Source organism: Bombus flavifrons, chromosome 3 (genome assembly GCF_040668555.2).
Source record: "Bombus flavifrons isolate JBK064 chromosome 3, iyBomFlav1_principal, whole genome shotgun sequence".
NCBI lineage: Eukaryota > Metazoa > Arthropoda > Insecta > Hymenoptera > Apidae > Bombus > Bombus flavifrons.
Genome location: NC_138444.1, coordinates 2,241,471 through 2,265,547, shown reverse-complemented (window position 1 = coordinate 2,265,547; position 24,077 = coordinate 2,241,471). Strand labels below are relative to the sequence as shown.

General features: G+C 26.1%; 4 protein-coding genes across 5 annotated transcripts; 1 reads left to right on the top strand and 3 right to left on the bottom strand.

Moving 5' to 3' along the window:
* Positions 1-973: 973 nt before the first annotated feature.
* On the bottom strand, positions 974-7,477 carry rb (adaptor related protein complex 3 subunit ruby). Of its 2 annotated transcripts, none has more exons than XM_069110208.1 (10): positions 6,940-7,077; positions 6,326-6,415; positions 5,403-5,984; positions 5,032-5,328; positions 4,650-4,917; positions 3,785-4,492; positions 3,397-3,687; positions 3,013-3,284; positions 2,541-2,905; positions 974-2,328 (listed from the first exon to the last, which is right to left on the bottom strand). In XM_069110208.1, exons 2-10 carry the CDS (start codon positions 6,380-6,382, stop codon positions 2,175-2,177), a joined length of 2,994 nt encoding a protein of 997 aa, XP_068966309.1. In that variant the 5' UTR covers positions 6,383-6,415; positions 6,940-7,077; the 3' UTR covers positions 974-2,174. The 2 variants fall into 2 exon arrangements, with proteins under 2 accessions (XP_068966309.1, XP_068966308.1); XM_069110207.1 differs by having other exon boundaries at positions 975-2,328; positions 6,326-6,401; positions 6,940-7,477.
* Positions 7,478-8,008: 531 nt separating this feature from the next.
* LOC138178117 (MICOS complex subunit Mic10) lies at positions 8,009-9,864 on the bottom strand. The gene is made up of 3 exons (XM_069109608.1): positions 9,486-9,864; positions 9,348-9,395; positions 8,009-8,390 (listed from the first exon to the last, which is right to left on the bottom strand). The coding sequence occupies exons 1-3, from the start codon at positions 9,556-9,558 to the stop codon at positions 8,233-8,235; spliced, it is 279 nt and encodes a 92-aa protein (XP_068965709.1). The 5' UTR covers positions 9,559-9,864; the 3' UTR covers positions 8,009-8,232.
* A 640-nt stretch (positions 9,865-10,504) lies between these two features.
* l(3)80Fg (dnaJ homolog subfamily C member 16 l(3)80Fg) lies at positions 10,505-15,720 on the top strand. Its single transcript, XM_069132950.1, has 12 exons — positions 10,505-10,996; positions 11,580-11,646; positions 11,719-11,915; positions 12,275-12,555; positions 12,630-12,820; positions 12,894-13,228; positions 13,619-13,922; positions 14,016-14,164; positions 14,340-14,564; positions 14,638-14,851; positions 15,003-15,110; positions 15,283-15,720. The coding sequence occupies exons 1-12, from the start codon at positions 10,743-10,745 to the stop codon at positions 15,406-15,408; spliced, it is 2,451 nt and encodes an 816-aa protein (XP_068989051.1). The 5' UTR covers positions 10,505-10,742; the 3' UTR covers positions 15,409-15,720.
* A 2,655-nt stretch (positions 15,721-18,375) lies between these two features.
* On the bottom strand, positions 18,376-23,595 carry LOC138190264 (sorting nexin-25). Its single transcript, XM_069132949.1, has 11 exons — positions 23,178-23,595; positions 22,177-22,487; positions 21,874-22,043; positions 21,386-21,780; positions 20,897-21,320; positions 20,511-20,815; positions 20,167-20,424; positions 19,961-20,094; positions 19,286-19,525; positions 18,600-18,882; positions 18,376-18,526 (listed from the first exon to the last, which is right to left on the bottom strand). Exons 1-11 carry the CDS (start codon positions 23,397-23,399, stop codon positions 18,470-18,472), a joined length of 2,799 nt encoding a protein of 932 aa, XP_068989050.1. The 5' UTR covers positions 23,400-23,595; the 3' UTR covers positions 18,376-18,469.
* Positions 23,596-24,077: the final 482 nt, after the last annotated feature.

Below are 24,077 nucleotides of genomic sequence, written 5' to 3'. Positions count from 1 at the left end.
TAGAAGAAATGTTACATATTACAAGAGCAAATTATATATACTGTAACGTGATAATAATGTTAAAAACTGTACTCCAATATGTTTATGTTTTTGTATCTATATCTTTCGTAATACTTTTCGCATGTTCATATAGCGATTCCCTTAAAAAGGCGATAAAAATATGGAATAATGTGTAAGTAAAAAGTTCATATCGTAGAAGATGAATGATAAATGATAATTATGTTTTCAATTTGGATGGATTTTCATAGGATGTTTCATAGGATGAACTTTTACTCAGCTATCTTTTATTTCACAACTTTCATAAGAAGTCGTAACAAAAATATTTTTAATAAAAGCGATTCAAATAAAAGTGTCTCTGCTATATTAGAATCTAAATTGATGCCAAATTTTATGATAAGTACAAAATATTTAAAAGCAGAATTGAGTTGTGATGATGAAGAAGATAAATGGACTGTGGTAAAAAACAAAAATAAAAATATATTGGATACAAATATAAATATTATTCAAAGTGAAATTATTTTTAGTAGTTATACATTGTTGTTTTTCAACAATTATGAACTTTATCAATACTTCAATAATCAGTACCTAAAAAATCATTTATTGATGAAATATTTCGTACATCAAGATTCAGAACATATAGGAAGTAATTTAAAAACTTCAAATAAGTATAAAAGAAATAATAATACTTCACCAAAACAAGTCATACAAAGAGGCATTGTTAGCTCTTCACCGGAATTTAAAAAATTCTTAGCAAATTTAAAAACATTTCAATTTTTTTATCCATACATGTTAGAAGTATCTACAAATTATATGATTCGTATAAAATCAATAAAATAAAACACAATATTTTTATTTGTACAAACGTTTTCATTTTAAGTTTTTATAATATAAATATACAATAAGAAAACAGAATTCTGTATGCTAATAATCTTATATTTTTTATTATCCTACTATGTAGTACATATTATAATTTTTTCATGAAAATTATGTTCTTGGAAAGTGTACAAAAACACGTGTTAGTTAATAATAATTAAAAAATTACTTTTTTTATTATATAAAATATCTTTAAAAATTTTAAAATTAAAGTGAAACCGAAATATACCCATTATATCAATGCTGGACACCCTATAGACACTTATATCATCGGGTACTCAATAGTCAGTGACGATGCGAAAACGATTGTTTAGTAACATCTGTATAAAAAGAATTGGATGAATAGTTCCAGAAGATTTTTATTATTATTCTTGTAAACTAATAAATGTCCGAAGCTAAAATTTTATATTTGAAGTTCAGCCCCTCAAATTTCGTGTTGGTCGGCCACTAGAACTCGTAAGTTCATAGGGCTTATGTAAGTTAGTACGATATAAGCCATAAGCTCTATACCAGTACCATTCATGCCAAGTACCATTCAGTACCAATCATAAGTAGTAAATATTTTATAAAAAGTTATAGAAAAATATTCATCAAAATAATAGTGAATTTTGATATGTAATAATATACAAAAAAAATAAGTGTCGTTTCTTTCATTATTTTATTCTATCTGTTTATTGTTTGAAAACATTGGAAGTTTTCATTAATTTGTTAAAATAGAATGAAAAAGATTATTATTTATAAATTTTACATTTTTTTATTTTACGTGGAAAGAACAGTATTATATTGTACAAGCTCACAAAAACTATTTAAAGAAACTCATTAAAAAAACGAATTATTTTTTAAGAAAACACTCATGAAATTATAGATAGCAAAAAGTCTAATTTTAGTTAAATCTCTCTCAACTTTCGCTATGAATCATCTTTATAACCTAATAAATACAAAGTTTGATTGTTCAACTTTAGAACACTTTATATTTTTTTGGAAGGGTATAAGTATGACATTATGAGGTAATTAACTTAACAAGTAATTCAGCATGATTTATAAAATTGATATATACATATATATGTGTATATATATTTTACCAAACAAGTAGTAGCAAACAATAATCTCAGTTTCTTATAAAAATCTAATGATTTCATAACAAATATATTATATTTAAATTTTTATATTTAATTATTATATATCCATGTGGAATTAAACATATATATACACTTAATTATCATAAGTCTTATATTTATTTTATACAAGTATTGTAAATAAATTCGGTATATATTTACTTTATGACTATAAATAAAAAATAATTAGTTCATCTTTAAATTACTTTTTAATTCAGTTAACAAGATAGAACCTATTACCATCTTTTCACAGTTAACACAGATTTCCAAACATTCATTACCTATAACTTTTATTGTTACTAATACTAAGGACTTTGATGCTAATGTATGGGCGGCAAATCTGCAAAATAGAAATCTTTTTAAACAAAATTTCATTTTCAACATATTACATAAAGTAATTTTGTAATATTTTAAATATTTATATCATAAATTTGTAAATTTATAACATAATTAGCAAATTTATAATAAAATTTGTAATATTTTATTCAATAATATTTTAAAAAATTGCCTGAATAATTAATAATCCGAATTATTAATTCAATATTCTTTTACCTTATCTCTTCATCACTGCTAGATATCATTGCAACATTTGCAGTCTCAAAAACTTTTTGGGATATAGTTTTCTTATTCCCAAAATATTGCACTTTCGCAACATGTTCATTCATACCCTTCAATTTAGTTTTTTCACATGTAAACATATTTTCTGGCAAGAACACGGCTCTTATTATTTCTCCAATTGGAGCTTTAATAGTAACTGGGCAGGAATACATGTCATCTCCAATTGCAAAGTCAATATTAAAATGTGCTGGTTGTGTGGAATCATTAAAATTGATTCCCAATGTTGTGGACAAATTTGAATTTACTTCTAATAGTGGTATTCGCATAAAATCATGTATAACCATTCCTTTTGGTAAATTCTATTAATGAAACAAATTGCTTTATAGTACTTATATATAAATATTATATATCAGTTAATAAATATTAAAAACTGGTGATTTAATTGTTATAGATTATATAAATTTACCTTTACTCCTATTTGTATTTCTTTAACAGGTTCACTACTTTCATTGGAAAATGTTAATTCAATAGTAACTAAATAAGCACTTACTAAGTGCTGCGATCTAGTAAATCTATATTCAATTTTCAAACCATGTCCCGTAATACTATTTAATAATTCAGATTTCTTTATGGAAATAAATGAGGCTGAAATTTCTCTGACATCATTTGTAATATTCAAATTGATAGGGGTAAGAAGACTACCTGTGCTTAATGGCATAACTGGTGTCATTGGAATCACTGAAATTAACAAATAAAGTTTTGAATAAACTGATAAATTATATTTGTTATAATTTTTAAGTTCTCTCTCTGTTAAACCACCAGTAGTATAGTTAAATACGATCATATTTACCATCATCTAAATCTAAAAGGAGATCAATGTTGCTTTTTGGTTTTTCTGTTGCTTCTTGATTTGAAGCCTTGTACTTTTCATCTTCACTTTCCTGAGAATTCTCAGATGATTCTTCAGAATCTGATTCTTCACTTTCAGACTCGCTGTTTGACTCATCAGATACCCTGGTAGATTTCTTTTTCTCACTATCATTCTCAGATTTACCAGATTCTGATATATACTCAGATGAGTCACTCCCCTCATCTGAAGAATCAGTTGAAGTATCTGAAGAGTCATTTTCATTATTTAATTCTAAAAATTAAAATACTCATATAAAATTTAAAATAGGACTATTTAAATTAGTACTTGAGTAAAATCTTGTTTACAACTGCAGTAATTTAAAACATACCATCTGCTTGAACACTTTCTTCATCACTATAAAAGGGTTTTTCTTTTTCTTTTCCCTTTTTGTCTTTCTTCTCTTTTCTATAATATTCATCTCTTGCATCTCTAGTAGTGCCACTTGCAACATCTCTTACGGATGGATCAGGAGCTACATCAGGGAAAGGTGGCAAAGGACGATAACCAGCACATGGCATATCTAAATAATGTGACAATGTTCCTAACTGATATTCAGAATTTTTGAACCTAGATGTTAGAGTTGGTGCAGGTTTTGGAGCTAGAAATATTCTTTTTGCAAGCTGCGGAAGATTTTTCTTATGACCATCTTCGTCAAAAATAAAACGTCTCAAGAAACGTGCACGATCTCTAATATCGTAGTTTTGATCGTATTTCGCAAGTTGGAAAACGTATTGACAAAATGGCTTGGTTTGAATAGGATTATTTAGACACAGCTTTACAGCCAAATTTAATATTTGGAGCTTTACAATATCTTGTTCATTTACAAAATTTTTAGCCATTTTTCTAAGCACATCTGGTGCTATCTTAGGTACTCTATCTGAATATTCTCCCAAGAGCCACAAGATAGATGCTCTGGCTTGTGGTATAGTTATGAAATCCATTAATTTTGCCATATGAGCAATTATATTTTTATGTTCGTTTGGTTGAGTTTGTAACAGCTTCTTTATAACAACAACGCTTTCTGCTACGACAGCCTCTGGATAACAAATTATATTTTACTTTTTGTAATACGTAGCTATATTATAAGTATTATATATTGTAATTTAATTTTATATTTTATACAGGGTTAAAGAAACGTTCGAAACTAACGTGACAGAGATAGATTAATTATTTAATTGCTTATAAGTACTTACCATCTCGATTACTCAATAATGAAACTAATCCATTCAAACACGTATCAGTCACTTCTTTTATATTACTTGCACATCTCCCAATTGCTTGTATACTAGCCCCAACAAATTCTTTATCACTACTAGAGATGTAAGTTTGGAATTCTCTTAGTATAACTCCGATACTAGTTTCAGTTGCTAAATTGGTCAAAATATCTAATTTCAGAAGTTTTATATGAGTAGGATCTGAAGTTCTCACAAAAAATGACTTAAGGAAGGGTTCAAACATTCCCTGTGCAAAAACAATGAAGATTATAGATTGTATCAAACTTCTACTATAAAAAATTTCTGTATTAAATTAATATTTGCTATATGTCTAAAAATCATTTTACAATAATTATATTACCTTCCTGGCAATTGATATGTTAGCAATGCAGTGGAGAACTATGCTCTGAACTTCTCTGTGTCCTCTTAATAATCTAATTAATGCTTTGGCAGCAATCATTACTTCGCTTCGTGGAGCAGTGTGGTGATACAATTGAGATACTGCCATTACTACAGAAGCATTTCTACTTTGCAAAAGAGGTTTTGTATTTCGCAATAATAATCGATGATCTGGATCTATTGTTAATTTTGGTTTCTTTGTATTAGACGAATCAGAATCAGAATCATAAAACGGGCGATTTTCATCATCTTCTATGCTCTACAAAAATTAATTTCATATGATATAAATCTTGTATGTATAAATTGTCCATGATTTTGGAAAATTATACGTACATCTACATTAGGGTTAATGAATTGTGTTCTTGCATATCTTGTAAGCATGTTGACTATAACAACTTGACCCCATTCATCGACATCTACTAATAAGTTACAGAGCTTTCTATAATTTTTATGTATCAAGTCTATTCTTTCAGGACAAACCTCTTCAAATGCCATTGCTGCAGAACCCACAACAAGAGTTGTTTTATCTGATAGTAACTTTTCTAAAACACCTATTAATTCCTCTTTTTGCTCAGAATCTAGTGAATAAAGTTTAGGAATAGCATGTGCTGCAGTTTTTCGTACATATGGTGACATATCACTGGCTGAATCCTTGATAGCAAGCATTACTATAGGCACTATCATAGAAACTCTTATACTTGAAAGTACTCTTAAAGCACTGGCTCTTATTAATTGATTAGGATCTTTTAATGCTCGTTGAAATGTTGAAATAGATAAAAGTGCAAGATCTTGTTGATCTTCAGCATAACGGACCAAATAAACATAAACTAATTTTTTCACTTCAATATTTTTTGATACAACATTTTTTACTACAGCTGGAAATAATTCTGATGCATCTCGTCCCTTTGCTATCATCTGAAAAAATAATTTGTGGTAATTATTTGTTAAAATAAGGATAATAAATTAAATTAAGAAATGAAATATTTTAGTGAATATTAACCTATTCAAAGGCTACATTAACATTAATCTCAATTTTTAGATATGCACTTCTTTCTATTATTTCATATTGTATGTACATTTTTAATAATTTTTTAACATGTACCATATATTATCAATCTTGAACAGGTTAATTGTATTATTATGTATTTAAATGTATTATTATGTATTTTTATTTAAGTATATTTTATAGACTTCTTAGCGAAAGATTTCAAGAAAAATCTAGATAAATGATTAGATAAATATAATTGATTTATTACCCCAATTATGCGCTTCATAGCCTCTAATTTAAGTCCATCCTTATTACTATCCAACATTTGTTTCAAATCTTCATGTCTATAAAAATATTCCTTTAAGATACATAATTACATATTTTTTATTAACATACTTAATAATATATTGTACAATAAATAACATAACACATTTATTATTATTTAATTTTCAAATATACACTATAAAGATTAAGTATAAAAATGTACTAGCGTCACTGTTAAAATAAAAAGCAATATATTAAATAAATATATTTATAAATAATAATTAACATAATAAATAATATAATATAATAATAATAACTAAAATAATAAATCTAAACAAATACAATTATCATCACTTACAATATTTTAAATATTTAATTAAAAATATAGACAGTGAAATATAAATGCTATTTCTCTATAGCTTCAAAATTACGACATAAAATTAAAATACTCCAAGTAAAAAAATAAAAATAATGCAACACAACATTACATTTAAAAACAATATGTAATGTTTCTAATTGGAAAGTATGTCAAATTTCTTTGTTACATTTGAATAAAAGTTCAAATATATGTAAACATATTTTTACAAATAAAGCATATTTTCACATTGAAATATTTACTTTTTATAATCCGAGTGAAAAAATCCACCTGAAGCGGGATCAGTTGCAAGTTCTGGATCTGCTGTGCTCGACGGTCTATCATTGCTGTAAGAGCCACCGTTATTCGATAACGAATTCGCAGCAGCAGTTAACATTTTATTCCAATTTCACTCGAACCAAAGTAATTCTTCTTTCTTGTATTAAAAAAAGTCACACAGACTTTCCTATAGCACACGTGGTTATTTAAAAATTGATGACAAGATGCTTTCAGTACGTATTAACAGATACCCATGTTACTTAGATCTTAGATCTATTTAGATTTGAGCAAAGTCTATTCTTTAAGAAATTCGTTTTGTGCATCGAAATGTACCGAATGAAAATTTCTAAAAATAAAACAATGTGTAAACCTATTTTCTTCGTTAATTTCTTGCAAATACATTCGTTTCGTTCATTTTATTTAGTAGGACTAAAAAGTACAAGTTAATGACTATGGCATTTCTAAAAATAACGATTGAATGAGCGAAACCAGATCGTGAAGCCACACGCTTTACAAATAAGTTACTAACCTAGTAACTTTTATTTGTGCATGTAGGTATGGGAATATTTAATTATGATAAAAAAAAGTTTTATCTCTTATTCTACCTGAACTCAACAATTTAACGATTTCATAAATAAAATTTGCATATTTGCTCAAATTACATAATTATATATAAATATTAATACAATACTATAAACGATATCAATGTATTATATAGTTACAGAAATATTTTGAAATAAGCATTGCAAAATTAACTTTTACTGTTATCTCAAATATGCCGATATGTGTGAATAAATATTTTATAATATATATTTTCAATATTTAGCAAGTACTGCACTGCATAAAAAGCATAGTCTTTATAAAATAATGTTTGGAAACAAAAACGATTTTTATGAATGATATAAATATGAATTTTATATATTTAACTTTGTGTAGCAAAATATCATTGATATCATAAATTATTGTTTTGTAACTATTTTTATAGTTCTAAAATGTTTCAATTTTTCTTTATAAAAATAATTAATATATTAAAAACATTAACAATACCGAATATACAAAATAAATATTTTATTTATAATCATTTGAATATTTACTTTTAAATGCTAATGATAGTAAAGTAAATAATAAATATGTATATTTCACATTTTTAAATTATGTTAATTTAAAGTTATGAAAGAGTTTATTTTGTATGATGCTATAATACAAGTTCAACTAGTTTATTGGTATATTGTATGTTGTCTGGTAACAGCATAACAATTTTTTTCATAGGAAGCTTGCTAAGAACTTTTCTTCTCTTCAGCTGGTTTTTCTTTATCTGGTTTACTACATTCCCTGGATTTTTGTCGCCTTATTGTGGAATTCAAATCTTCTTGACAATTAGCATATGCCATACCTAATCCAAAGCCTCCACCAGTTATAATAGGCCACTTTCTTCCTAAAAGAAAATGAATATTTATATTATTTTATAATACATACATATTCATATATTTGTTAAAATATTAATAACAAATACATAATAATGATATATATGATTAAACCATGAGATTTTTCGATTATTGAGTTGTTCAAAAAGTTTGTAGTTTTCTTTTATTCTATCAAATGAAATTTCCAAACAAATACTGCTCTTAGTTGGGCACTAAAGAGAATAAGGGAGAGACAATGAATATTCATTAATAATTCATACTTTTTTTCAGTAAAAAATGTTAAATTTTGTATATCCAAGAAATCTTAAATAGTAGCTGAAATATTCATCTTTATGTACCTCATTTACAGAAGTACAATATTGTTTCATTATTAGTTTGTCATTTTTACAAAACTTATTCGAAAGATATAGATAAAAAATTAAATACTTCAGGAGCCTGTAAAAGCTATTTGGATTTCTTAAACTGAAAGCTTGGTAAATTTGAAATTTACTACAAAAAATGGCAAATAATTTTTCAATAAAAATTTGTAATGTTGTAGATGGTAAAAAGTCCACTTCTAATTAAATCTTTCTTAATTTTCATTACGAATTTTCTGAACAACATAATATTAAACTGTCTAATTAATAAGTTAACAAATATCTAATAATAATAATATCTTATTAAGATTTCAGATTGGAAATATCGTAGAACCTAACCTATATCATGTATGTAACGAAACAACTTTCATTACCCAAAATTTGAAAGCGACAAAAATACTTGTGTAAAAATGTAAAATTATATGAAATTGAACGTATAATATTATATTACTTGTATTTTTCAGTCAAGATTTGAAGTTTTAAAAGTTACGTATTCATTTGAACAAAAACAAATTAAATCCATTATAATATTAAATGTAAATTTTTATTAATATTAGAAAATATGTGAGGATTCTTTTGTTAAAAAAAGGTATTAAGTGATTTAAGACTTACGTTTGAAAAAAAATAGGGAGAATACTCCTCCAAGTAGAATTCCTCCTCCTATGAAGATGTCGTTATTATTATAATAAATAAATTCGATCTTTTATTATTTTAATGTCCAGTAAGAGTCGATTATTGAATTATAATTACCAAACTTAAATATAGCGTCAGTAAAACACCGATCCCATTTTCGTCCGATTTCATCTTCAGCCCAAGTAGCCATTTTTCTATATTAAAGTAGATCTATAATATTAGATGTTATGTCACACGTCACAGTCTATGACCATCGAAAAATAGTAATGTTGAGACATCGATTTATTCGTAAAAATTAATATTATAGGGATTCAGTATTTCTTTTATATTTTTCTCAATAATACATATGAACGTGTGATATGATAGAAGGCGACGAAACCAATATAATTAAGTAGTTCACATCTCGTTCAAACAACAGAGTATGTAGGAATATAAGGGATATGTATATGCTGTTATATTTTGATATAAGTCATGACAGAAAATATTTCCTCATATTGCACACATTCGCTAGATTTGAAATGTGTTTTCTTTGACGACAAGTAATCGATTTGTTCTATAAACTGGGTAATTTAATTGGAAACTGCCCGATCTATTTTTGTAAATTTTTAAAAGAGAGAGAAAGTGGCGCCAACGGAGCTTTAGTTATTAGATTTAAAAATAAATCACTAGACAGTTTGATAATTTGTTATATTTTTTAGTAACAAAATATCACTAAATAAAGTGTCCATTATAAACATAATTTTATATGCAATAAAATAGCATAATAAGATTAATTAATAATTTACGTAACCAAAAATATATAATTATTTTTTTCTAATTTACTATTAATTCCTTTCAATGAAAACAAATAACACATAGAAATGTAATTTTATTTAAAATAAGAGTAAATTACAAGATACTAGAATGTGGACATAATTTAGTAAAATAAATTTCTTCGTTCTCTAATTTATATGAGGAACTAGTTTCTATCTAAGTAATATGTCTATCATCTAAATAATATAATAAAAATACTTCTTGAACTTTTGTTTTACTTTTTAAGATATAAGAGAAGATAAACATAGAAAAAGTGAAAATTGAAAATGTATTTTAACGCCATCTCGTAATCGATTCTGTCCTATCCTACTAGAGCATTCTAAACCTAAGATTTAGTGTCCACTGTGTATATTCCATTTGACAACATGGTTGTCGAGAAACATCACTATAAAATTGCAATGATAGAGTTTCCGGTGCAAAGATAAGAAAAAAATTCGTGATTTGAACATGTTCGTTAAATATTGCAAGACGAAGAAAGGATAGTTTTAATCGATGCAGACTCGATGTTAAGTGCTGTAAATCAACTAGATATACATTCATGTTAAAACTGCGTCACAAATAATGTTATCGATTAATTTTTTAAGAACCTCTGAGTCAGTAGCCAAACGATCAAATAATAGTAATAGGAAAGCGATTGATATAGAATTATTAATGAGGTTCTCATTTTTTATTGTGATTTTTATCGTAACAACCCACCTATTGTCGACGGTCAGCGCAAGTGAGTCATTGGGAAATCCGTATAAAATATTAGGTGTTCACAAACGTGCGACTTTACAAGAAATTAGAAAAGCGTACAAAAATCTTGTCAAAGAATGGTACGTATAAGATTCTCTATTATTTCATTATTATTTTATGAAGATTAATATTCACTCTTATCTTTTTATATTTTAGAAACCATTTGAATATACTGAAGGTGTTTGCTATTAACAAAAATAAGCTATTTTATATTTAGAATTATAGGCTTCATTGACATTGTACTAAAGTATGCCAATTATTTAAGTATATCGTTCATTTGCTGCTACAATATAAAATAACTCAAAAATAAAAAATTCAGAGAAAACAAGTTTGAATGTCTTGAATCGTTATAATTTTGTAAGAACATTGTATTAAAATAACAGATTGTTGTAATAAGCAGATCAATTTGTCTAAAAATATTATAATATTCTCATCCAGTTTAATAAATTCACATTCATCCTTAAAACAACACAACTGTTTCTTATATATTAATGACTCAAAAACTATAAGTTTTGATTTATGTCATTATTGTAGCAAATGAGTGATATCTGATCAAAAAGCAGAGATAAATAATTTTAAATGATTTCTTATTTCTGTACCTTGGATTACAGTGTGAATACAATGAATTGAATTTATTTTTCCAAATAAAATTTATTTCCTTAGGCATCCAGATAAAACCAATCACCCAGGTGCAGAAAACAAATTTGTGGAAATTACCAAAGCTTATGAGGTAAAATTAATACCAATAAAAAATATAATATAATTTATCATCTCCTTTCACTAGAAATTTTCTTGTTTCTAGATTTTAACAGATCCAGAAAGAAGAAGGAAATTTGATAATCATGGAATTACAGAAGAAAGTATTTCTAGGCAGCGAAGAGACAATAGTCACTTTAACAATGTCTTTGATCCATTGGAAGAACTATTTGCCAGAAATTTCAAATTTCATTATCAAAATCGAGACATTTCACTTTTCTATAAGATGAGCATCACATATCGGTTTGTATCATTCTGTTAAAAAGTGTCTAATACATATATACATGGTTGTATTGTATTGTTTGGGAAGCAATAACAAAATTTAAAAAGATTTCATGGTAATAGAATTAAAATTTTATTAAGCAATCTATATATTTTCATAATGACATTTTGCCATTTATTAGAAGTATTCTTAGTAATTGCTGCATTTAATGTTCAGCTAGAAATATCTATTTCAATCCAATATTATATATTTTGCTATTTTATATGTTCTATAACTAGATTCCAATTTTAAAAACACTATGAACTTTCTGAGCAAATCAATACTATGTTTGTTTGTATTATTATATTATAAATATTTTAAATATGAATGATTTTTGCAGATCATTTGAAAATGTAATAGTACCAAAAACTTTACGTACACCTTATCTGATATTATTTTATTCGGACTGGTGTTTTGCATGTTTACAAGTAGAACCAATATGGCGACGTTTGATTGATGAGTTAGAACCACTGGGTCTTGGTTTAGCAACTGCACATGCTGAAAAAGAGTCTGCTTTAGCAAGGAAACTAGGAATTCATTCGCTACCATGTCTTGTTGTTACAATAGATGGTCGTACAAGTGTATATAAAGAATCTCTTTTTAGTATCCAAAAGATTGTTGGTATGTATTATATAATGTACTTCATATTTCTACTTTGTAGTGTGATAGAATTAAATTGTTTATCTCTTTTACAGACTTCTTACGAAACAAATTTCCATATAAATTAATACCTAATATAAATAAAAATAATGTAGATAATTTTCTCTCAGGATGGATAGATAATCGAATTCGAGCTTTAATATTTGATAAGAAAGAATCTGTGAGATTACGATATCTATTCATTGCATTTTATTATAGAGACCGTGTTGCATTTGGTTTTGTTCAGGTACACTTTATTTTTACTTTACTTATTGAATTATGTAATTTTTCAATTATTTTAATTACAATTTTCTTTGTAGACAGGAAAACTAGATACTGAACTTATTGTAATGAAATATAAAATTTCTGTGGACTTGGATACTTTATTGTTATTTAATGAAAATTCCGAGAAACCTATGGCATCTGTCAGTATGAAAGATATATCAAGTGACACAATGCACAATGTTATTTCAAATAATAAATTCCTTGCTCTACCAAGACTTTCAAATCAAGCAATGCTAGACTCTGTTTGTCCACCTGAATGGTTAAGACCTCAAAAACGGTTATGTGCAGTTTTAATATCACAACAAAATAGTCCTCTACATGATTTAGCTAGGCATAAATTTAGACAAGCAGCTTTAGAATCATCTTACAGGTAACAATGATTCAAATATATGTGAATTTTTAAATATTTCATTCTTATTACAGGTTAAATCGCATTTATTATGTAATGATTTTACTATTTTCTATCATAAATGATTTGATTAATACTTTTTTATTATGGTTTATTATGACTTATAACTCACCAATATTTACTCATTTAATATGCACACAGTGCGTTATGTGATTTAACTACTTCAATAAATTTGGAATTATAGATATTTAGATTACTCAATTTATACAAAATTACTAGAGAAGAAAGTTTTGGATTAAACTTTCAAATGTATTAACTAATAAACAATAAATTATAAAGTTATACACACAATTTTTTCTAAAATAATTTCGATATACACGATTATTTTATTTTACAATGTTTAATTTACAGTACTGAAAGGGTACGATATACGTACGTATTTAAGGATACACAACCAGAATTTGTATCAGCATTATCAACAGGAGAAGGTAGTCCTTTAGAGCCTTTATTACATATTGTCATTATTTGGAGAAGGGACGCGAATCATTTGAAATATGAATGGTTACCTACTGGTTGGATTGAAGCTGCTCAAGATGAAACTCAGTGGAATGAAACACGTCGCAACTTAGAACAAACCATACAAAGATTATTACGTGCATCAGAAGCTTTGCCATATGCCGCAGTTGTAGGAGAACTAGCAGATGAACATGCACAGGTATGCATTCTAGCTTTTGCTCAAAAGAGACCAAGATTAACATCCTATCTTACATCACAATTTAAAATTAATTTTAAATGTAATTTTGTACAGGGTACTGTAGACAAACTTATTGGAAAAGCGTTATTAGCTGTAGATTATATTTCTGATAGTCTTACTAAGGAGCAAATATTGCCTTTAGTATCAGTAATTGCTACTTTAATGTTAATTGGTGCTGCGGGGTATGGGATGTCATATCTAGCGTAAGTAACATTACGTTAAAATGATGTTTTGCTTAGTTTAGAAGATTCAAAATTTCGATTTTTTATATTTCAACATTCTCATTTTATATTTAATTTATATAAATTCTTTAAAATTCTTTAAAATAATATTGAAAATAAAATCCATTTGATTATGTTGGTTTTTAAAATCATACAGAAAATTAGAGGAAGCAAGTATTCAAGCTGAACGTGCTCAATGTAAGGATAATAATAAACCAACGCCGTCACAGCCACAATTGCGATTACACGAGTTGCGGGCAGAGAAATACAATGGTTTAGTTCGACTATTAAAACCAGGTTGTAGAACCATTATATTATTAGTCGACGTTCAAAGTAGATTAAAATTATTACCAGCTTTTCATAAAGCTGTGTGGCCTTATAGGTAAATTCAACATATTAATAAAAATATATTATAATTGTAATAGAAAAATAAAAAGTAATTGGTATTATTACAGAAAAAATAAAACTCTTATGTTTGGACATTTGTCTCTCGAAAGAGGGTTAGAGTGGTATAAAAAACTGTTATCTCTCACCTTGCCAGAACAAAAAGAACTAAACATAAATGCCAAGAATTGTGTTGGCACTGTATTGTCTCTAAATGGGCATCGTAAATATTTTTGTATGTACCATGCCAAACATCCAGAATGTACTAAAGGCAAAGGTTCTAAGGTAATATATGTTTTATATATGTATATATAACTATTTGGGTTGACAACTAAGTGATTGCGGATTTTGTCATTAGATGGTAATGACAAAATCACTTAGTTGCCAACCCAAAGATGATAATTTTTATATACATGTATGATATTTTCATGTATAGAGAATAGAACGAATGACAAAGCAGTTAACTCGAAGAACAGATGATGCAGAAGCTGGCGCATTTATAGGTTTTAATAGTTCCAATGAATCTGATGCTTCTGAAGAAGAGGTATGCTTTTTATATCTCACATCTCCTATTGTTGAGTTGCGATAATTAGTATAATACAGTAATATTTAAAAATATATGATATTAAAATCAATTTTTCTTTCAAAAAATTCTCGTATTATTTATATTCTAGAAATTGAACTGTTCTTTCTATTTACAAACTTTTATATTATAGGGTGGAAATAATGTTTTATGCCAGGACAATCTTTTGGATGGTTTACCAATGTGGCTGGATAGGCTATTTGAAGGTTTAACACATCGTTATTATGTAAATTATTGGCCCGAGTTCACTGCCAAGTAAATGGAGATTGGTATACATTTTGGTAACGTGTATACTTCTTGCAATAGAAAAGGGGATCCAACTAGTCAACAATATCATGTGTCATTTAAAAGTCCTATACAATTTAAAGGGAAATACATCCTTTAATTTCATGTAAAATTAAGACATATTCATTATATGTACATGAAGGTATTATTTATTAATTTACACGCGATTTCTGTAAAAAAGAATTTTATAAATTGTTATAATAGTCGATAAAGTTCTTACAGATTCAGAATTACATTATTTTCATCAATTTTCATGAGTAATAAAAATTCTCGTCATTTTTAATAATATTTTTAAAGTAATTCTAGTCGATGCCATTAAAGACATAACAGTATTTATATTACATGTTTAAATACTAGATACTGTATATTTATATATATTTATAACATGCCAATAATTTGTTCTTTTTCCTTCAATATCAATGTTACGCTATGGTATATTGTTACTTTTATACCATTACGTTATAACAATTTTTACTTTCCATATAACATACAAGGTTTGATAAAAAATACTTGTATATCATAAATATTAGTTATAGAAGTTATTTTAATTTTATGTCGATTTCTTTGAAACAAACATTTTCATTTAATTATCTTGTTTATATAATTTTCAATTGGGATATCTGTTTATTAATATGTAACAAAATGTTTATGGAATTTATTTTTGAATCTCTTTGACCTCATTAAATTGGGAAACATGTACTTAATGAATGCTTTAGTTTTTATATTTTTGATATAATGATATACATTGATGATACAAATAAATTACAAATAAATTTTAAAAAACTTTGTTCATATTAATGACAAATTTTACGACAATTAATATTTTAATTTTTATGCTTTTAATAAGTTTTAATGTTCTTGGTATATTAATGACAGATAAATCTGAAAATATTTTGCATTGTATCATTATGTACAATGTCTTTCCCAAATGAAAAATCAAATATCATTATAATATTACATATATTCATATTATATCGCAAAGTTTAGAATGCTGTGTACATTTTAATATAAATTTTTTCATTTTTATTATATATATTGTTATGCAAATGTTATTTATAATAGGATTTTAAGATATATTCATTTATGTTCATAGAGCCACTTTTTTTTTATCAGACTTTGTATTTATAATGTTAATATTTAAGAATATATCTTTGTTTCTTCTGTGAACAAATATTTATATTATATATTTTTTTATCCATGTATTTTAATTTGTCTGTGAAGATTGATAACCAAAATATGCATATATTTATCAATTAATTAATGTAAGTTTTGGTTAAAAATTTATGGTAGTAATAAAGATAAATAATTACATGCTTTATAAACAATTTATAGTTCATGGAAAGAGAATGATTAATATTCTCATATAGAACAATGATATCAGTTAATATAAAAACTAGTCCCTTTTCCAGCTATATTTAAGTAATCTATATCTTTAGATTATATTTTTAATAATTACACAAATCACTGCATTCTCCATTTGAATGTTAAGTCATCACATAAGTAATGTCATTTTTGTACTTAGGGAATTAAAAAGCAATAGCTCATTTTTCTTTTTCTTTTGATTTTTCAATTTATGGTATATTATGTTGTATATGAATTTACATTTGATTTGCTTATTTTATAAATTATTTTTTCTTTCGTTAAAAAGAAGCTGTATTATTTATTTTAGTTATAGTTATCTTTTTATTAACTGTACAATTTTATATTTAAGATATTATCCAATTAAGATTTACATTAAAGTATGCAAATCTAAAAAATTGCAGAAAATTACTGTTTAATTTCCTAATTTTTGTATCTCAAGATTTGTTGTCTCAAGATTGTTTATTGAATTATTGATCATAAAATTATGTTAATCTAAGTGAATTATTGAAATTAACTATTCCTTTTATGCGAAAATTATTTCTAGTGATAATTCAGCTAATAAAAGATAGCAAATTTTAATTTTTTTTAAGGGAAAAGTTAATCAGAAACAAGTTATTACTACTATTGTATAAAAATAATATAATAAATATAGTTTCTTGCTGTTTTTTTTATCAATTTTCTTTAAGTTAATACTTTAAATATTAGGTACTTAATTGTAATTTAAAAAATTTAACTGCAAAATTTAACTTTCCTGCAATATTTGTTCTTTACTTTCTTTCCTTTCTTGTATTTTTATTATTATTTGAATTTGAGAAAAATTGATCATATTTGAGATTTCGAATTGTACATATTATTGAAGTATATATTTTTTATGGAGCTAGTCAAATTACTATATATTTCCGTAAAATATATCAATGTGTTTAAAAGAATCTCAAATGGCAAATATTGAAATGACATGACTTATGAAATGACTTTATTATAAAAGAATCAATTTACGTTTAAGGTATACATGGATCGTGTTTCATGAAATTATGCTCGGAATTTTTTAATGCATGGAAGAAAATTATATATAAAAAATTGTTTACATTGTGTATACATTCTATAAAGATATTTAAAATATGCTGAAATAAAGATATATGAATAAATATGTATATTATATTAATTTGTAAAATATAATCAATCTGTTTTGCAATAGCCACTATTCAAAACCCTATATAGATATTTATATATTTCAGTATCAATTTGTGCAGTTTATTAATATTTTGTAAATTTTATATTATCAGAATTAATTATTTTAACAAACAAGAAGTTGAGATTTTGATAGATCATATTGAAGACCATTGCAAATAATGAGCATCATCTTATACAGATGCAATGTTTTACAGATTATAATTATTAAAAAATAATTTATATTATTTCTATGTAATATAAATCTTTTTTGAGGTATTATTTAATTTCAAGATAAAGTTCAAAAGTTCAAAGTGTTTTTTCTTACTAAAAAGATTTTTAATACTTTATTGACGCTTACATATACCATATCACTTCATACAAATAAAATACTTATTCGACTTAAATAAAACATATACTTAATTTACATAATTCTTCTTTGTATAACGATGTAAAATACAATAATTAGTTGAATAATATAAAAAAATTATAATTTTAAGCAAAGTTTATTGTTTTCGTTTAAATTCCGGAAATACTTCGTACATCAGAACTTCAAAGATATCCTGTAAGTAGAAAAAGTGAATAGAATATAATTAACATGATATAGTTCGTCTTTTTTACTTGAGAATAACTTACATAGAATAATTGTTTATTTAAATTCACATTCTGTAAAGAATCAAATATTTTTATTGCACCACGTTGTGCACTTTGTGCTCCTACTAAATTTGTTAAGACATCAGGAATGTTATTTAAGAACTGTCTTCGTGCTTCGCCTCTTGTTTTTAGTTTTTCTTCATCCGTACGAAAAGTTGCTTCAAAAACTAAATGACCATTTGGCCACCATGATTTCGTAAACAATTGTATATAGTAATGAAGCATTGGCTCTGAGAACACCCATGCAATAGTATCTCTGATTTGCCTGATATTTATATATATATTTATTATATTATACTTTATGCCTTCATTATAAAAGAAATATTTTTTACTTTTACTTGGTGCACACTGAATGCAAGGGATACTGATATTTTATTTCAACAATTAAAATGTCGATCAAAGGAAAATTCTAATAACAACACTGCTTTCTGACCTAATAATGTATCACAGCAACCATTTTAATCAAGGATAGATTTAAATATAAGATTTGAATTTGATTGAGATATAACAAGCATCATTAAAGCAAAATAAATAAAATTTGGTTGTGTTGTAGCCTGATGAAATATTTGAAGTGAAGAAAACTCTTTCATCTATAAGTTTAATTAGCTCTGTAATGCATTACCCTTTTGTTCAATGCGTGCCCTTTACGTTTAAAACTAAAAACAAACCTGTTTATAGTTCGGCCATAGGTAATTTGAACGAAGGTAATTAACGACCGTCGAAGCCATCGAAATACTCCTCGTAGATCGAAAATTTCACCTAAAAGTGTATAAAGTGGTTCTGCTATTGCATCTTTATTAACATTAAAAATTCCATCCGTGGCTGATCGACCACTATCTGTATCATCTAATAGCAGTGAATAATCTTCTTCCTCTTCTTTATCACGCAATTCACTGTTGTTGTTAGATCTAAAACAAGTTGTAATTTAAAGAAATTAAACTTTTATAACAAATATACAGTTATTACCAAATGAATTTCGAACTAAAGGAATGCAAGTGACATTTTTCAAATTTTTTACTTGAAAAAAGAAATAGTTAGGTAAATCGTTAAATGTAATGTTGTGAACAATTTAAGTAATTCAACGTTGTATAAAAGTATCTAGACTACTAAATAAATAATATTATTTCCCATATATTCAATAACTCATAAGCTAAAAGATGAAATTTGTTGAAAATTTGTGTATATGATCCTGATGTTAAGAATTAAATATAACGTAATTTTTATAGAGGCTCCATGTGGAATTTTTGTAACACATTTGAATTTCAAACTCGATTTCCTTTATATCAGAAAAATGTCACTTGCATCCCTTTGGTTCTAGGCGTATAAATAATATAGCTACCTACGTTTTAAATAATGTCGATAAAGAGAATCGAGATTTTTTGGGAGAAGGAGGAGCATATTTCAAATGTTCTGAACTTGGACTAAGGAATGTATATAAAGCCTCGCTCTGATTCAATTTTTCATCTTCTAAAACAAACTAAGAACGTTAACAGTTAAGACGATTATCTAAACAATGCTTTACTACATTAATAACATTTAAGAAATTTACATTTAAATATTTTTGTATTTGCATTTTAGCTTTGTCCAAAGTATTTTTATCAGACTTTCCAAAAAATTTTAAAGGTTGCGAAGGTAAATCTAAATTTTTCACATTAGAACACAATTGGCGAAGTTTTCTGTGAAGATCTTGAAAATCTTGTAATTTTCTTAGTACAACCCAACCACTATATATACTTTCAGTGTTGTCTTCACCTTCTGTCATATGGACAACTAAAACAAACTGTGGAGATTCTCCATTATCTGGTACCTGTTTAACAATTATATTTTTAGTTAAAGCTGAATAACGAAAAACATTTTCTATCTAAATTATAAGAGCTTGAATTTTGTTTTTACTTCTGCACTTTGCACTTCTGCTCTCCAATGACCCAAATGTTCTGCCCACATTTCTGTATGAGTTAAATGGGCTTCTAATTGCTTTTTCTCACTTTGTAACCATTCAACTTCTTTGGCCAAAAAGTTTAGAACCTTACTTTCTGGTTTTAACGAAGATTTTAATGCTTGTAAAGCTTGCATTTTATTATTTAATTTTTCTTGTAATTGGTCCAATTTACTGCGAGCATAGTTTGAATGTTCTCCAACGAATAAAGATATATTTTCTGATAATGTTCCATTTCCCATATGTCGATCCTCCACTAAGTCTAAAAATTACTTTTACATTAATGATGACTGATTTGGTTTTTAATATAATTATATTTTTATAATGAAATTTTTACACTAACCATCTACTCTTTCATTAAGCAATGCTTCTTGCATATTTTTATATTGATCACTAACCATAAAAGAAGGATAATACTTTTCTTCCAAAATTTTAACAACATTATCTTGAACTTCGTAAAATACATTTGGCCCTATATCACCTAACAAAAAGCTTTCCATTTTCTTACGAATAGCTCTGTCAACTTTTATTTCAGCAGTTGGAGATGTTATATAAGTGTAAAAGATTTCAGCTCCCAATTGATGCCAATTAGATTTATCTGCATTGCGTAATTCTTGTACAGCTGCCCAATACCCAATCAAATCCTGACTGGCAACTTGTTCGAGAAATTGAGAAAGGTATCGTCTACCTATCACATTGTCTAAAATATATTGCAATGGCAAAATTCTTTCTTCTGTAACCACTGCTGCATCAGTAACATCACTAGCCTATAAAATATTGTCCTTAAATATAATTGTTACTATTGTTTATTAAACAAAAATGATTTTATAACCTGAACAGGATATCCATTCCATCCTAATGATTGCATGTGACATTCACATGTATTTTTAGCATATGTTAGTTGACTGATATACCTCGTCAATTTTCGAGCTTGAATGGCATCAGACTTTCCAAATGCATTAGTATCTGGATCTAAACCTTGCGCTCTTTTAATATTTTGTATTGTTGTAGCTTGCATAATTTCAGTAACAATATTATATCTGATATGCTTTAAAACCTCTAGATCTTTAGAGCTTTTAATCATACGAATGAAGTCCTCAAATGATTCAGCATATTCATAAGTTTTCCTGTGCATTGCTTCTGCAAGTTGTTGTTGATCAATATATGATAAAATTTTCTGATTGATATAGTCTGGATTTGTTATTAAGTCTATTGCTGGTTTTAGTACTGAAGGAATAAAGAAGATAAAATGTTATAAAATGTAGATCAAATATATATTATGTATATATTCATAATTAAATAATAGTTCCATACACTTACTTTTGCATGTAAGAATTTCCCTCAATAAATATTTCATTGGAGCAAGAGAATAACAAGGTGGCAACAAAAATAAGATATACAATTCACTGACCTTCTTCAAATAGTCTAGTTCAGCTGTAGGTGACATTAAGTGTGTAGATAAAATAAATACTGGATCTTCACCTTGTGTTCTATATAAAATACAAAATCTTTTTAAAAAGAATTATTTAACAAAGCAGAATTTCCATATTATATATATATAAGATTTAAAAAATTGATATAATAAATAATATATAATAATTTAAAAAATATAGTTAAACTCACGAAGCTGTTTGAGCAAGTCTAATTTTTTCAAAATGGAATGTAATTTTATTTACTATACTACAAACAACTAGTTTTGTATGATCCACTTTTGATAAACGATCATGAAGAGTTTGAATTGCACCCCATGTGTCTTGCTTCATATTGTCAATTATTTGTTCAGAATTGAAAGCCAATTCATTTAGCCAAAGACCAACAAAGTCTTGAAAAATTAAGTCCAATAAATTCTGCAAAGCTCCATCCACCATACGAGTAAAAACCAATGGATATCTGACATGTTTCTTAATATTTTCAGTTTTAGCTACGTACCCCTTCTGAAATAATCAATAATTTTTTAAATAATTAGTATATTTACAATGTATATATATATATTTAAGTTAATGTTTAAATAATATTTTAAAATTCAATTAAAAAATTGATGAACATTGAAGTAAAAATAATCAGATATTTTTAAATATATCTATATATATATTTGTATAAATATAAGTCTTAGTATAATAAAAAGTACTTTTATAATACAATATACATAGATAAAAAATACAAATTTTTACAAAATAAGAAAACTATTTTGATAGAATAATATCATAAAATATGGAATATGAACTCTAATAAAATCTATTACACAAAATATAGACTAGTTGTCATAAGCCTCTGACTGAAGTAAAACATATACATAAAAAAATTAAAGCTACACAAAATCTACAAACTATAAAATTACAAAATGATAATGAAAATGAAATAACATTTTGATGAGAAACAAACATAGATAATATACAATTTTTTCTATTGTTTATTATCTTTATCAATAATTTTTTGATCTTTTGATATTGATATCAAAATTAATTTGACAAAGAAGTTTTATTTTCACAATACATAGATTATGAATGTTTTTTCTCTATCATTAAAAATTGAAATTTAACATTTTTTAATAGTAAAAATGAAATATCATGTATGTTCAATAATTATCGTTATGAAAAATTTGATATTAATAATATAAAACAAACCATCAACAGATTATGAAAGGCATCCATTTCTGCAATTGTTTTTGAAGTTGTTGCAGTAGTGTGATGTTTCAGAGAAAGAGCAATATTGATGAATATGACAATCAAACATCCCAAAAAGAAGCAAGATATGGTTAGTAAAACAAAAAAGTAGCACCATAATAAATTATTCCAATAGAAAAGTGCGATTATAGCTGGAATATACAGAATGCCGGTCCATATCATCTTGAATTGTGATTATGATCATGTGATGATGAATATTATGTATTTAATTTCATATTTGATAAAGTTGCTCGTATAAACTGTGAAAAAAGAAACTGTGAAAATACAGATAATAGTCTATACACCGTGATAAAAAAAATACAGATCAAATCATGCACTGGCGCAGGTGCAGGCGCTTGCTTATCCGTATTCCAAAAGTTACTAGAAAGTTACCAAAATGTTGACAATTACATTATTTTGGAATGTTCCTTCTAAAATTTGTATAATTCTATTTGTAACGGTATTTAATATATCACCATATCCCTTCCTTTTGAAATATTTCAGTGTAGTGGAATAAAATCTGTTTCATGCGAAAACAAAATTTAAAATCAATATTGCAAGTACATATGATTATTACCTTCCATAGATCAAGTAGAAGTTTAATATTTAAAATTTCCACAAATATTTTAATTTTCTTTTTAAAATTGTATGAGCATATAGAACAATGGAATTTTAACATTTTTATTCTGTATAATTCTTTAATCATAATTAATATATCATTATAACTTATTTCTTTTGACTTGAAATATATTTGCTTAATACAATCTTTTCCTTTTATGCAGAAGTGAAATTTAAAGTGAATATTCACCACTTAATACATAATTCGTTATGTATACGGTAAAATGTAACTCAATTTACATT

Excerpts from the sequence above, each read along its gene's own strand:
- rb (XM_069110207.1), bottom strand. The coding sequence starts at position 7,073 with ATGTTAACTGCTGCTGCGAATTCGTTATCGAATAACGGTGGCTCTTAC. Across the intron at positions 5,329-5,402 it reads TCATTAACCCTAATGTAGAT|AGCATAGAAGATGATGAAAA; the intron begins GTACGTATAATT and ends TAATTTTTGTAG. Across the intron at positions 3,688-3,784 it reads AGAAAGTGTTCAAGCAGATG|AATTAAATAATGAAAATGAC; the intron begins GTATGTTTTAAA and ends TTTAATTTTTAG.
- LOC138178117 (XM_069109608.1), bottom strand. The coding sequence starts at position 9,558 with ATGGCTACTTGGGCTGAAGATGAAATCGGACGAAAATGGGATCGGTGT. Across the intron at positions 9,396-9,485 it reads TGACGCTATATTTAAGTTTG|GAGGAGGAATTCTACTTGGA; the intron begins GTAATTATAATT and ends ACATCTTCATAG. Across the intron at positions 8,391-9,347 it reads CTCCCTATTTTTTTTCAAAC|GAAGAAAGTGGCCTATTATA; the intron begins GTAAGTCTTAAA and ends ATTTTCTTTTAG.
- LOC138190264 (XM_069132949.1), bottom strand. The coding sequence starts at position 23,399 with ATGATATGGACCGGCATTCTGTATATTCCAGCTATAATCGCACTTTTC. Across the intron at positions 19,526-19,960 it reads TTATCGACATTATTTAAAAC|ATCTAACAACAACAGTGAAT; the intron begins GTAGGTAGCTAT and ends AACTTGTTTTAG. Across the intron at positions 18,527-18,599 it reads TAAATAAACAATTATTCTAT|GATATCTTTGAAGTTCTGAT; the intron begins GTAAGTTATTCT and ends TTCTACTTACAG.